This window comes from Heptranchias perlo, chromosome 34, assembly GCF_035084215.1.
Source record: "Heptranchias perlo isolate sHepPer1 chromosome 34, sHepPer1.hap1, whole genome shotgun sequence".
NCBI lineage: Eukaryota > Metazoa > Chordata > Chondrichthyes > Hexanchiformes > Hexanchidae > Heptranchias > Heptranchias perlo.
In genome coordinates, this window is record NC_090358.1 from 516,960 (window position 1) to 531,584 (window position 14,625).

At 48.8% G+C, this 14,625-nt stretch overlaps 1 protein-coding gene across 1 annotated transcript in view; it reads right to left on the reverse strand.

The window, feature by feature from the left end:
* Nucleotides 1-8,366: 8,366 nt before the first annotated feature.
* Nucleotides 8,367-14,625, reverse strand: part of slc30a4 (solute carrier family 30 member 4) — a 30,531-nt gene continuing 24,272 nt past the window's right edge. Inside the window, exons 6-7 of the mRNA XM_067971204.1 lie at nucleotides 13,055-13,189; nucleotides 8,367-11,149 (exon numbers count right to left, since the gene is read on the reverse strand). Coding sequence (XP_067827305.1) covers nucleotides 10,995-11,149; nucleotides 13,055-13,189 — 290 coding nt within the window. The 3' untranslated portion in view covers nucleotides 8,367-10,994. The remainder of the gene's footprint in view (nucleotides 11,150-13,054; nucleotides 13,190-14,625) is intronic.

Genomic DNA, 14,625 nt, shown 5'->3' on the forward strand with positions numbered 1-14,625 from the left:
ATGGTTTTACATTAGCGGTTCTCCAGTCCTCTGGCACATCCCCTGTGGCCAGAGAGGTTCTGAATATATGTGTCAGAGCCCCCGCAATCTCCTCCTTTGCCTCACACAGTAGCCTGGGATACATTTCGTCCGGGCCTGGGGATTTATCCATTTTTAGGCCTGCTAAAACCGCCAATACCTCCTCCCGCTTGATGTTAATATGTTCGAGTATATCACAGCCCCCCTGCCGTATTTCTATGTCTACATCGTCCTTCTCCATAGTGAAAACAGATGCAAAAAATTCATTTAGAACCCCTCCTACATCTGCCGGCTCCACACACAGATTGCCATTTTTGTCCCTAATGGGCCCTATTTTTTCCCTAGTCATCCTCTTACCCTTAATATACTTATAAAACATCTTAGGATTTTCCTTTATTTTGCTCGCCAGTGTTATTTCATGGCCCCTCCTTGATCTCCTAATTTCTTTTTTAAGTATCCCCCTGCACTTTTTGTACTCCTCTAGGGCTTCCTCCGTCTTTAGCCTTTTGTATCTGCCAAAAGCCCTCCTTTTTTTCCTAATCCATTCTCGTATATCCCCTGACATCCAAGGTTCCCTGGAGTTCTTGGAACCACCCTTGACCTTTACGGGAACATGTTGCCATTGTATGGTCTCAATCTCCCTTCTGAAAGACTCCCATTGCTCCGTGGGGCCATGCCTTTGTTTTTAAAGCAAAACCACCAACACCTAGGACGTTGGATACAAAAGGAAGCCTTATGTGACAAGCTCTAAATCAGAATTAAAACAATGACCTATTGGGAGAAGTAATTTGCAATATGATTGGGACCATCAAAAAGCCATCAAAGAACTTTGTAAGAACTGTTTAAACAGACCATTGTAAGAGAGACATCGACAAGGCGAAAGCTCTCTCTCTCTGGCTTGCTGGCTGTGGTGGGCTGCTTGTCTTGGTTCTGCCTGTGTCTGGAAAGAAGTAAACAATTTTACAACACCAAGTTATAGTCCAGCAATTTTATTTTAAATTCACAAGCTTTCGGAGGCTTCCCCCTTCCTCAGGTGAACGATGTTCACCTGAGGAAGGGGGAAGCCTCCGAAAGCTTGTGAATTTAAAATAAAATTGCTGGACTATAACTTGGTGTTGTAAAATTGTTTACAATTGTCAACCCCAGTCCATCACCGGCATCTCCACATCTGGAAAGAAGAGCAGTTTCCAGCAGACAACAAGGAAAGCAGTTGGACAGGGAAGGACAGCAGCTCTAGAAGCAGGCCGACACACAAGAAGAAACCAGAGCAACAATCCCAGTGACACCTCGCGGCAACAAGGGCCTTACGAAACAACCAACCGAATCACACACGACCACCCCCGACAGGACTGACGTATGAGGAGAGATTGGGTCGACTAGGCCTGTATTCACTAGAGTTTAGAAGAATGAGAGGTGATCTCATCGAAACATATAAAATTCTAACAGGACTAGATAGACTAGATGCAGGGAGGATGTTCCCGATGGCTGGGGAGTCCAGAACCAGGGGTCACAGTCTCAGGATACGGGGGATGCCATTTCGAACCGAGATGAGGAGAAATTTCTTCACTCAGAGGGTGGTGAACCTGTGAAATTCTCGACCACAGAAGGCAGTGGAGGCCAAGTCATTAGATGTATTCAAGAAGGAGATAGATATATTTCTTAATGCTAAAGGGATCAAGGGATATGGGGAAAAAGCGGGAACAGGGTACTGAGTTAGACGATCAGCCATGATCATTTTGAATGGCGGAGCAGGCCTGAAGGGCCGAATGGCCGACTCTTGCTCCTATTTTCTATGTTTCCATGTAAATCTCGGCAGGACCTCTTCTCCCAATTTTAACGTTGGCAACAAATTTGAAAAACTGACTGTTAGTTTCAACATCCGGCTCATTAAATGTAGATTAGAAAGAGGAAATGTCCAAATCCGGAGACACCGTGAACCGTGACACCCCCGTGAGACACTGTGAGTCCTCGTGAACCGTGACACCCCCGTGAGTCCTCGTGAACCGTGAGTCCTCGTGAACCGTAAAACCCCCATGAGACCCATGAATCATAGAATCATAGAAGTTTACAACATGGAAACAGGCCCTTCGGCCCAACATGTCCATGTCGCCCAGTTTATACCACTAAGCTAGTCCCAATTGCCTGCACTTGGCCCATATCCCTCTATACCCATCTTCCCCATGTAACTGTCCAAATGCTTTTTAAAAGACAAAATTGTACCCGCCTCTACTACTGCCTCTGGCAGCTCGTTCCAGACACTAACCACCCTTTGAGTGAAAAAATTGCCCCTCTGGACCCTTTTGTATCTCTCCCCTCTCACCTTAAATCTGTGCCCCCTCGTTATAGACTCCCCTACCTTTGGGAAAAGATTTTGACTATCTACCTTATCTATGCCCCTCATTATTTTATAGACTTCTATAAGATCACCCCTTAACCTCCTACTCTCCAGGGAAAAAAGTCTCAGTCAATCCAACCTCTCCCTATAAGTCAAACCATCAAGTCCCAGTAGCATCCTAGTAAATCTTTTCTGCACTCTTTCTAGTTTAATAATATCCTTTCTATAATAAGGTGACCAGAACTGTACACAGTATTCCAAGTGTGGCCTAACTAATGTCTTGTACAACTTCAACAAGACATCCCAACTCCTGTATTCAATGTTCTGACCAATGAAACCAAGCAAGCTGAATGCCTTCTTCACCACCCTATCCACCTGTGACTCCACTTTCAAGGAGCTATGAACCTGTACTCCCAGATCTCTTTGTTCTATAACTCTCCCCAACGCCCTACCATTAACGGAGTAGGTCCTGGCCTGATTCGATCTACCAAAATGCATCACCTCACATTTATCTAAATTGAACTCCATCTGCCATTCATCGGCCCACTGGCCCAATTTATCAAGATCCCGTTGCAATCCTAGATAACCTTCTTCACTGTCCACAATGCCACCAATCTTGGTGTCATCTGCAAACTTACTAACCATGCCTCCTAAATTCTCATCCAAATCATTAATATAAATAACAAATAACAGCGGACCCAGCACCGATCCCTGAGGCACACCGCTGGTCACAGGCATCCAGTTTGAAAAACAACCCTCTACAACCACCCTCTGTCTTCTGTCGTCAATCCAATTTTGTATCCAATTGGCTACCTCACCTTGGATCCCGTGAGATTTAACCTTATGTAACAACCTACCATGCGGTACCTTGTCAAAGGCTTTGCTAAAGTCCATGTAGACCACGTCTACTGCACAGCCCTCATCTATCTTCTTGGTTACCCCTTCAAAAAACTCAATCAAATTCGTGAGACATGATTTTCCTCTCACAAAACCATGCTGACTGTTCCTAATCAGTCCCTGCCTCTCCAAATGCCTGTAGATCCTGTCTCTCAGAATACCCTCTAACAACTTACCCACTACAGATGTCAGGCTCACCGGTCTGTAGTTCCCAGGCTTTTCCCTGCCGCCCTTCTTAAACAAAGGCACAACATTTGCTACCCTCCAATCTTCAGGCACCTCACCTGTAGCGGTGGATGATTCAAATATCTCTGCTAGGGGACCCGTAATTTCCTCCCTAACCTCCCATAACGTCCTGGGATACATTTCATCAGGTCCCGGAGATTTATCTACCTTGATGCGCGTTAAGACTTCCAGCACCTCCCTCTCTGTAATATGTACACTCCTCAAGACATCACTATTTATTTCCCCAAGTTCCCTAACATCCATGCCTTTCTCAACCGTAAATACCGATGTGAAATATTCATTTAGGATCTCACCCATCTCTTGTGGTTCCGCACATCGATGACCTTGTTGATCTTTAAGAGGCCCTACTCTCTCCCTAGTTACTCTTTTGCCCTTTATGTATTTGTAGAAGCTCTTTGGATTCTCCTTTGCCTTATCTGCCAAAGCAATCTCATGTCCCCTTTTTGCCCTCCTGATTTCTCTCTTAACTCTACTCCGGCAATCTCTATACTCTTCAAGGGATCCACTTGATCCCAGCTGTCTATGCATGTCATATGCCTCCTTCTTCTTTTTGACTAGGGCCTCAATCTCCCGAGTCATCCAAGGTTCCCTACTTCTACCAGCCTTGCCCTTCACTTTATAAGGAATGTGCTTACCCTGAACCCTGGTTAACACACTTTTGAAAGCCTCCCACTTACCAGACGTCCCTTTGCCTGCCAACAGACTCTCCCAATCAACTTCTGAAAGTTCCTGTCTAATACCATCAAAATTGGCCTTTCCCCAATTTAGAATTTTAACTTTTGGGCCAGACCTATCATTCTCCATAGCTATCTTAAAACTAATGGAATTATGATCACTGGTCCCAAAGTGATCCCTCACTAACACTTCTGTCACCTGCCCTTCCTTATTTCCCAAGAGGAGGTCAAGTTTTGCCCCCTCTCTAGTCGGGCCATCCACATACTGAATGAGAAATTCCTCCTGAATACACTCAACAAATTTCTCTCCATCCAAGCCCCTAATGCTATGGCTGTCCCAGTCAATGTTGGGAAAGTTAAAGTCCCCTACTATTACCACCCTATTTTTCTTGCAGCTGTCTGTAATCTCCTTACATATTTGCTCCTCAATTTCCCGTTGACTATTTGGGGGTCTGTAGTACAATCCTATCAAAGTGATCTCTCCCTTCTTATTTTTCAGTTCTACCCATATAGACTCAGTGGGCGAACCCTCGGATATATCCCCTCTCACTACTGCCGTGATGTTCTCCTTAATCAAGAACGCAAGTCCCCCTCCTCTCTTACCTCCTGCTCTATCTTTCCTATAGCATCTGTACCCTGGAACATTGAGCTGCTAGTCCTGCCCCTCCCTTAGCCATGTTTCAGTAATAGCTATAACATCCCAGTCCCATGTACCCATCCATGCCCTGAGTTCATCTGCCTTGCCCATCAGACTTCTTGCATTGAAATAAATGCAGTTTAATCTAGACTTCCCTTGGTCTTTGCCCTGCTTTCTCAGACCATCTGTCCGGTCATGTTCTGTACACTCTCCCTTACTGCCTTTTGTTTCTGTCACCACTTTATTTCCCACTGACTTCCTGCATCGGTTCCCATCCCCCTGCCACATTAGTTTAAACCCTCCCCAACAGCACTAGCAAACACTTCAACCTCTTCAACCATGAGACCCGGGAGTCCCCGTAAACCGTGTGACCCCCATGATCCATGAGGCCCCGTGAGTCCCCATGAGACCCCACTCAACAACTCCACCCAGTCTGACAGTGAGGCCTCTCACCAGCCCCCTGTTGAATTTCAGTTTAGTGATGTGACAAGTGCCAAGAAACTACATCATAGAATTATCATAGAATCTTAGAATCATAGAAAGGTTACAGCACAGAAGGAGGCCATTCGGCCCGTCGAGTCCGCACTGGCTCTATGTAAGAGCAATCCACCTAGTCCCACTCCCCCGCCCTTTCTCCAAAGCCCTGCAAATTTTTTCCTTTCAAGTACTTATCCAGCTCCCTTTTGAAGGCCATGATTGAATCTGCCTCCACCACCCCCTCGGGCAGTGCATTCCAGATCCTAACCACTCACTGGGTAAAAAAGTTTTCCCTCATGTCACCTTTGGTTCTTTTGCCAATCACCTTAAATCTGTGTCCTCTGGTTCTCGACCCTTCCGCCAATGGGAACAGTTTCTCTCTATCTACTCTGTCTAGACCCTTCATGATTTTGAACACCTCGATCAAATCTCCTCTCAACCATCTCTGTTCCAAGGAGAACAACCCCAGCTTCTCCAGTCTATCCACGTAACTAAAGTCCCTCATCCCTGGAATCATTCTAGTAAATCTTTTCTGCACCCTCTCTAAGGCCTTCACATCCTTCCTAAAGTGCGGTGCCCAGAACTGGACACAATACTCCAGCTGTGGCCGAACCAGTGTTTTATAAAGGTTCATCATGACTTCCTTGCTTTGTACTCGATGCCTCTATTTATAAAGCCCAGGATCCCGTATACTTTTTTAACCGCTTTCTCAACCTGCCCTGCCACCTTCAGTGATTTGTGCACATGTACCCCCAAATCTCTCTGTTCCTGTACCCCTTTTAGAATTGTGCACATAGAATGTACAGCACAGAAACAGGCCATTCGGCCCAACTGGTCAATGCTGGTGTTTATGCTCCACACGAGCCTCCTCCCTCCCCTCTTCATCTCACCCTATCAGGATATCCTTCTACTCCTTTCTCCCTTATCTGTTTAATTGTATCTTTGTTATTCGCCTCAACCACTCCTTGTGGGAGTGAGTTCCACATTCTCACCACTCTCTGGGTAAAGAGGTTTCTCCTGAATTTCCCATTGGATTTATTAGTGTGGAATTCAATCATCTACTTAATCTGTAGGAGCTCAGTGAAATAAAGTTTGTCAGACAGAATCTTCGATCAACTAACCAGAGGTAGAACACAGTGGGATGGATTTACAGAATAGAATCAGGTGCTGTTGTGATAATTTAAACCAGGAGTTTCCTCCTTGCTGATTAACGGAGCCCCTGTCTCACGTAATGTACAGGATTCAAGAGAAAGCTGGTGACTTCCTCACCTGTGCCCGGTGAATTCTCTCCGTCACACAACCTCTGAATGTGGGAGACGACATTCACTTTGTGGACAAAGAAACATAGAAAATAGGAGCAGGAGCAGGAGTAGGCCATTCGGCCCTTCGAGCCTGCTCCCCCATTCAATATGATCATGGATGATCCTCTATCTCAATACCATATTCCCGCTCTCTCCCCATGCCCCTTGATGCCTTTTGTGTCTAGAAATTTATCTAGCTCCTTCTTAAATATATTCAGTGACTTGGCCTCCACAGCCTCCTGTGGTAGAGAATTCCACAGGTTCACCACCCTCTGAGTGAAGACATTTCTCCTCATCTCAGTCCTAAATGTCCTACCCCGTATCCTGAGACTGTGACCCCTCGTTCTGGACCCCCCCCAGCCAGGGGAAACATCCTCCCTGCATCCAGCCTGTCTAGCCCTGTCAGAATTTTATATGTTTCAATGAGATCCCCTCATTCTTCTAAACCCGAGTGAATACAGGCCGAGTCGACCCAATCTCTCCTCGTACGACAGTCCTGCCATCCCAGGAATCAGTCTGGTGAACCTTCTGTTCCACCAGGACAACTCCAGGCATTTGAATAAACTCCCAGCCCATTGGGCTCAGTGTCCCCTCCCCTTTCCCCCTTCCCCCCCCCAGCCCGGGCTCAGTGTTCCCCCCCCCCACAGCCAGTGTCGCCCCCCCTCCCCCACCCAGTGTCGCCCCCCCTCCCCCACCCAGTGTCGCCCCCCCCCCCCAACACCAGGCTCAGTGTCCCCCCCCCCCCCCAACACCAGGCTCAGTGTCCCCCCCCCCCCCACCCCCCCACACTCAGTGTCGTGGAATTTTTCTGGTACGTGGCTTTGACTGAAAGATAAGGAAAGAACCTGCATTTATTTATCACCTTTCACCTCCTCAGGACGTCCCAAAGTGCTTTACAGCAAAAGTCATTGTTCTGTGGGAAACACAGCAAGATCCCAGAAACAGCAACGGGAAACTGAGCAGACGATGTGTTTTGATGTGTTCGGTGAGTGTCGGCCGGGACACCAGGAGCCCGACCCCTGACCCCCGACTCCCCGACCCCCCGCTCCCCGACCCCCGCTGCCCGACCCCCCGACCCCCCGCTCCCCGACCCCCCAACCCCCCGCTCCCCGACCCCCCGACCCCCCGCTCCTCAAATAATGCCCACGGGGTCTCTTCAATTTATTTGAGCCTCAATTTCACCAAGAACTTAAAAGATGAAGGAATTATATAAAATCTGTTTATTACGATCTAAACTCAGCTTTATTGTAACTTCAGTACAGAACATTCTGCTCAAAGACACATTTTCCACATCATTTAATTCAGGGCTCGAAGCACAGAAAGATTTTCATCAAAATCATCAACTGAGGGATCACGAACCGTGACATCACCGAACACACATTGCTCGCTCGCTCCCCCCGCCCCCGTCCCCCCGTCCCACCCCCCCATTCCCCCCACCCCCCCAACCCCACTCACCCCCCCGCCCCCGTCCCCCCATCCCATCCCATCCCCCCATTCCCCCCACCCCACTCACCCCCCTCACCCCCCCGTCCCACTCCCCCTGCCCCACCCCCCCACCCCCCCCCGTCCCACCCCCCCATTCCCCCCACCCCCCCAACCCCACTCACCCCCCCGTCCCACCCCCCCCATCCCCCTCACCCCCCCAACCCCACTCACCCCCCCGTCCCACCCCCCCATCCCCCTCACCCCCCCCCCCACCGCCCCCATCCCACTCACTCTCTCCCCCCGTACCCCCTCAATCCCCCCCCCCTCTGTCTGGAGACGGGTGTAAAACGGCTCGGCTCCAAAACGATCACAGTACAAAATGTTTGCTGTAAATTTGTGCGAAGTTTCTGTGAAACTTTAACCAGGCGGAGCCGGACCAACAAACACAACAAAAATCTGTCCGAGATCAGTGGACGGAAAGGAGGACACGACAGAGTAAATATCCGTTTAAATGATCACACTCACAAAACAAGGTTACTCAGTGGAACAAACAGGACAGTGAGACTCTGGTGGGCCTCACACATTATACAGTCCAAATATTAGTTTTGAATCAATTTGACATCTAAAAAAGTGCCTGTATGTCTGTATAGAGGGCTCTATGCAAAGGGGTACATATATAGAGAGATATACACACATATATACACATAGATGGGTATAGATATAGATATAGATCATATACACATACACTTTTAGATGTCGAATTGATCCAAAAGTAATACTTTGAAAATAGGTTAACATTAAGACTGATTGTACAGTAGCAGTCACAAACTCAAGGATTATTAAACCTCTTCAGAGCTTGGAACATAAGAAATAGGAGCAGGAGTCGGCCATTCGGCCCCTCGAGTCTGCTCTGCCATTCAATCAGATCATGGCTGATCTTCGACCTCAACTCCACTTTCCCGCCCGATCCCCATATCCCTTGATTCCCCCAGAGTCCAAAAATCTATCGATCTCAGCCTTGAATATAACCAATGACTGAGCATCCACAGCCCTCTGGGGTAGAGAATTCCAAAGATTCACAACCCTCTGAGTGAAGAAATTCTTTCTCATTTCAGTCTTAAATCATATCCTGCGACTATCCCCCCTGGTTCTAGACTCTCCAGCCAGGGGAAACAATCTCTCAGTGTCTACCCTGTCACCACCCCCCCTCACAATCTTATATGTTTCAATTAGATCATCTCTCATTCTTCTAAACTCCAAAGAGTTTAGGCCCATTCTACTCAATCTCTCCTCATGGGACAACCCTCTCATGCCAGGAATTAATCTAGTGAACCTTTGTTGCACTGCCTCCAAGGCAAGTATATCCTTCCTTAGATAAGGAGACCAAAACTGTACACAGTACTCCAGATGAGGTCTCACCAAAGCCCTGTACAATTGTAGTAAGACTTCCTTACTCTTGTACTTCAACCCCCTTGCAATAAAGGCCAAGATGCCATTTGCTTTCCTAATTGCTTGCTGTACCTGCATGCTAACTTTCTGTGTTTCTTGTGCGAGAACACCCAAATCTCTCTGAACATCAACATTTAATAGTTTCTCACCATTTAAAAAATATTCTGTTTTTCTATTCTTCCTACCAAAGTGAATAACCTCAGATTTCCCCACATTATACTCCATTTGCCACCTTCTCACCCACTCACTTAACCTGTCTATATCCCTTTGCAGTCTCTTTGCATCCTCCTCACAGCTTACTTTCCATCTAATTTTGGATCATCAGCAAAATGGGATACATTACACTCAGTCCCTTCATCCAAGTCGTTAATATAGATTGTAAATAGCTGAGGCCCAAGCACTGATCTTCACGACACTCCACTAGTTACAGCCTGCCAACCCGAAAATGACCTGTTTATCCCTACTCTCTGTTTTCTGTCCATTATCCAATCCTCTACCCATGCTAATATATTACCCCCAACCCCATGAGCCCTTATCTTGTGTAACAACTTTTTATGTGGCACCTTATCGAATGCCTTTTGAAAATCCAAATATACAACATCCACATCTACCCTGCCAGTTACACTCTCAAAAAACTCGAATAAATTTGTCAAACATGATTTCCCATTCATAAAACCATGTTGACTCTGCCTAATCATGTTATGATTTTCTAAGTGCCCTGTTACCACTTCCTTAATAATGGATTCCAGCATTTTCCTAACGATTGATGTCAGGCTGACTGGCCTGTAGTTCCCTGTTTTCTCTCTCCCTCCTTTCTTGAATAGTGGGGTTACATTTGCTACCTTCCAATCCACTGGGACCATTCTAGAATCCAGGGAATTCTGGAAGATCACAACCAATGCATCCACTATCTCTGCAGCCACTTCACTCAGCAATTCTCCGCACGGCCTCTCAGTTCCCAGGATATGTAGTTAATACTGTGAAGCCCTAAATCGCTGGTAAATCAAGTCAATAAGAATCCTAAAAAAGATCTCAATAGCTAAAATAAAATTGTTTTTGCAGTAAATGGAAAGTTCAAAGGCATGTGGAGCTTGATGTGAACTCTGAAGAAAATCAATAATGCTGCTCACAGATACTCTGGTGAATTCAAGAACGAACCTGCAACTTGCAGGATGATTCTGGCAAGTCTGAACTGATCAAGAACAATTAAGGAGCAAAAAGTTCTTCAAAGTGAGGAGCTGAGGGTGAGGAGCTGAGGGTGAGGAGCTGAGGGTGAGGAGCTGAGGGTGAGGAGCTGAGGGTGAGGTCTTCATAACGCAGTGATGAGAGTGAGTGTGACATCAGGGTGAACGGTGTAGTGATTTCAGAGTTGCCTGCTCTTTCTTTGAGTACTGTTGCTCTGATAAGATTTTCAAATGCCGCTTTGTAATTTGTATAAAAGGCACTAGTTCTAATGCACATGCTGATCCTCTGATTTTCTGAGCAGTTTGTTGAGTAGATTTTCTTCCCCTTCTCCCAAACTGGAGTTCAGGCCCCTAAGAATCCAAGGCCCTGCATTTAGTACAAATGTTATTGACAGCTTCTTTATAGACCTGCAGCTGTACAGTGCATTGGTGCATGCCATAGGTACAGAGTAACACCTGCCGAGCCTTGCATTGAACATCTTCCCATCTCGAGCAACTCTCTGGAACTAAACAGACATGAATATCAATCAGAATCGAGCAGCCAGCAGGAAGGCACTGAAAACAAGAACAATTAACAGGAGAATTGACCATATAATCTAAAGAAGGCAAAGCCATAAATTGGTTTAGGGACTGACGGGTCACAAACGCACACCATTACATTCAGACTGATGTCAGCACTTTATTATTGTCTCCACTAAAACGAGCACTCAATTCTTTCTGCTGAAACCAGACTAGTTCTGACAGCAGCTTAGATTCGTGACCAGATCTATAGAAATGGCACAACCAAATTATAAGCCGTCTCTGAGCTGTGTCCGTCTGCCCAAAAACCTGTCGGTCCAAATCCTCACTCGGCTTCCCTGCTCCCCCTCACCGTCCCTGCTCCCCCCTCACCGTCCCTGCTCCCCCCTCACCGTCCCTGCTCCCCCCTCACCGTCCCTGCTCCCCCCTCACCCTCACTGCTCCCCCCTCACCCTCACTGCTCCCCCCTCACCGTCCCTGCTCCCCCCTCACCGTCCCTGCTCCCCCCTCACCGTCCCTGCTCCCCCCTCACCCTCACTGCTCCCCCCTCACCCTCACTGCTCCCCCCTCACCCTCACTGCTCCCCCCTCACCGTCCCTGCTCCCCCATCACCGTCCCTGCTCCCCCCTCACCGTCACTGCTCCCCCTCACCGTCCCTGCTCCCCCCTCACCCTCACTGCTCCCCCCTCACCGTCCCTGCTCCCCCCTCACCCTCACTGCTCCCCCCTCACCCTCACTGCTCCCCCCTCACCGTCCCTGCTCCCCCCTCACCGTCCCTGCTCCCCCCTCACCGTCCCTGCTCCCCCCTCACCGTCCCTGCTCCCCCCTCACCGTCCCTGCTCCCCCCTCACCGTCCCTGCTCCCCCCTCACCGTCCCTGCTCCCCCCTCACCGTCCCTGCTCCCCCCTCACCGTCCCTGCTCCCCCCTCACCGTCCCTGCTCCCCCCTCACCGTCCCTGCTCCCCCCTCACCGTCCCTGCTCCCCCCTCACCGTCCCTGCTCCCCCCTCACCGTCCCTGCTCCCCCCTCACCGTCCCTGCTCCCCCCTCACCGTCCCTGCTCCCCCCTCACCGTCCCTGCTCCCCCCTCACCGTCCCTGCTCCCCCCTCACCGTCCCTGCTCCCCCCTCACCGTCCCTGCTCCCCCCTCACCGTCACTGCTCCCCCCTCACCGTCACTGCTCCCCCTCCAGCTCACCACTCACCCTCACCCTCCTTCCCCTCACCACTCCCCCTCCCCCCTCACCACTCCCCCTCCTTCCCCTCACCTCCTTCCCCTCACCCCTCACCACCTCACCATCCCCGCTCACCCTCACCTCCTTCTCCTCACACTCACCCTCACTGTCACTGCTCCCCCTCCAGCTCCCCACTCACCCTCCCCCCTCACCTCCTCCCCCCTCACCTCCTCCCCCCTCACCTCCTCCCCCCTCACCTCCTCCCCCCTCACCGTCCCTGCTCACCATCTCCCGCCCCCTCCCCGGTCACCCTCCCCCTGCCGCTCAACCTCACCACTCCCCCTCCCCGCTTACCCTCTCCCTCTCCCTCCCCGCTCAACCTCACCCTCCCCCTCCCCCTCCCCCTCTCTCTCCCCCTGCCACTCAACCTCACCACTCACCCTCTCCCTCCTCCTCCCTGCTCCCCCTCCCCACTCCGCCTCCCTGCTCCCCCTTCCGTCCCCCTCACCGCTCACCCTCCCCCTCTCCCTCCCCCTCTCCCTCTCCCTCTCCCTCTCCCTCTCCCTCTCCCTCTCCCTCCCTGCTCCCCCTCTCCCTGCTCACCACTCCCCCTCCCCTCCCCCCTCTCTCCCCCTCTCCCCGCTCCCCCTCCCGCCTTGCTGTGAGATTGTTCTACAGGTTTAATCCCAGTGCTAGGATACAGTGTACAAAGTACTTACCCAGTTTTAAATGTACAATGGCGGCCGTTTTGCCCACAGTCAATGACCACACGTTTAGATCTTCAACAGAATGGACATCTTCAATCTTTAGCAGGTCGTCCCGTATATGATGAACATCGAGATGTCTTGGAGTACCTGAGGATGGACGAGCCGATGAAAGGATAGTCAGTGCCTCCGTAACAGGAAGTTTCAGAAGGATCTGCTCCCTGTCAAAGTGGTTACATCAACCAATTCTTGCACACAACCAACACTTCAACAGACATTTTGAACATTAACACACGGGTCCTTCCTGTAGTCTCCACCCTGACGACAGGTAATGTTCAGAATAGCACTGGTCTGCCCTGGGCTGGTGATCAAGAGACATGATGGAAGGCAACACCTGAACATAGTTTGTATTTTGAACTGACGAACATGACTTGCTTCAAACATTATTTATCAGACAGAGTCTCAGGAATTCTGCAGAACCTCATGTCCAATTAAACTCTGGGGTATGTCTGGGAATGCCGACCATGTGATAAATCTCACTAGGGTTGAGGAACATCTCAATATAATATTTAAAATTACTGTATAAAATGACAATTCTGCACCAGTGATCACAATCTTTCCCTGTTCACTTGTTTGTTTAGAAAACTAAGTGTTTTTAACTGGCTAAAAGTAGCTCAAACTGGCCAGATATTTACAGTAGTATCTGCCACTTAAAACCCAGGAATCTCACCTAATGTTATTGCTAGCTAGGTTAGCTGGTGCTGTATTCCCAATCTCCTATCCCCTAGTGTGGTGAGCAGAGTCTAAATCAAACTGAACTTTTCCCATTTCAAATTGGAATTTAAAATGTCAACATTGTATTGCTGGGTACGAGCCAGGTATTTGCTATTGATGGACACCCTGGAACTGCTGTTAAATTTTACATTCCGCTGGAGATATATTGTTGCAAACTGAGGCTGTGTTCATTGTGCTGGGACCTTAAACATTTCAAACATAGCAGCTCGATTTACAATAAGGATCAGAGGTCATTGCATTTAGAGCTTTGGCCTGGAGGTAACGTGCAAAATAAATATGCAAAGTGTGAAATAGAACAGTATTAGCGATCAGAAGATTGATGTCAATTAACACGATTCAGATTTGGAACACGGTTGGGGGAATAACATGTCGGGAGAGAGATTCCATGGAGGATTCTCTACTACAGAATATTGGGGCGATGGTCAAACAATTTAGTACTTGAGCTGAATAGAGGAATGTATCGAATGAATCTTTGATATTGTGCGGAGTCCCTGAGGGAGGAAAGTCTAACAATGTATTGGATCTCATCCAAAGGGACAATCAGATGCGTACTTGATATTTTTTTTTAAAAGAGACTATTTTAAAAGATAGTCCCCTCTTTCCATGCCATTGTCAATGTAATTCAGAGAAGAAACGTACAAGAACAGCCTGCAGCAAGCTCTCCTCCAAATCTCCCCTCACTATGGAGAGAAGCTTCTACCCCATCTCCCGACAGCCCAGAAAGTCTCCATGAGCTCAGAGTCCTTCTGCTCCCTGTGAGTAGTGACACCATACACACATTCATTTACAGA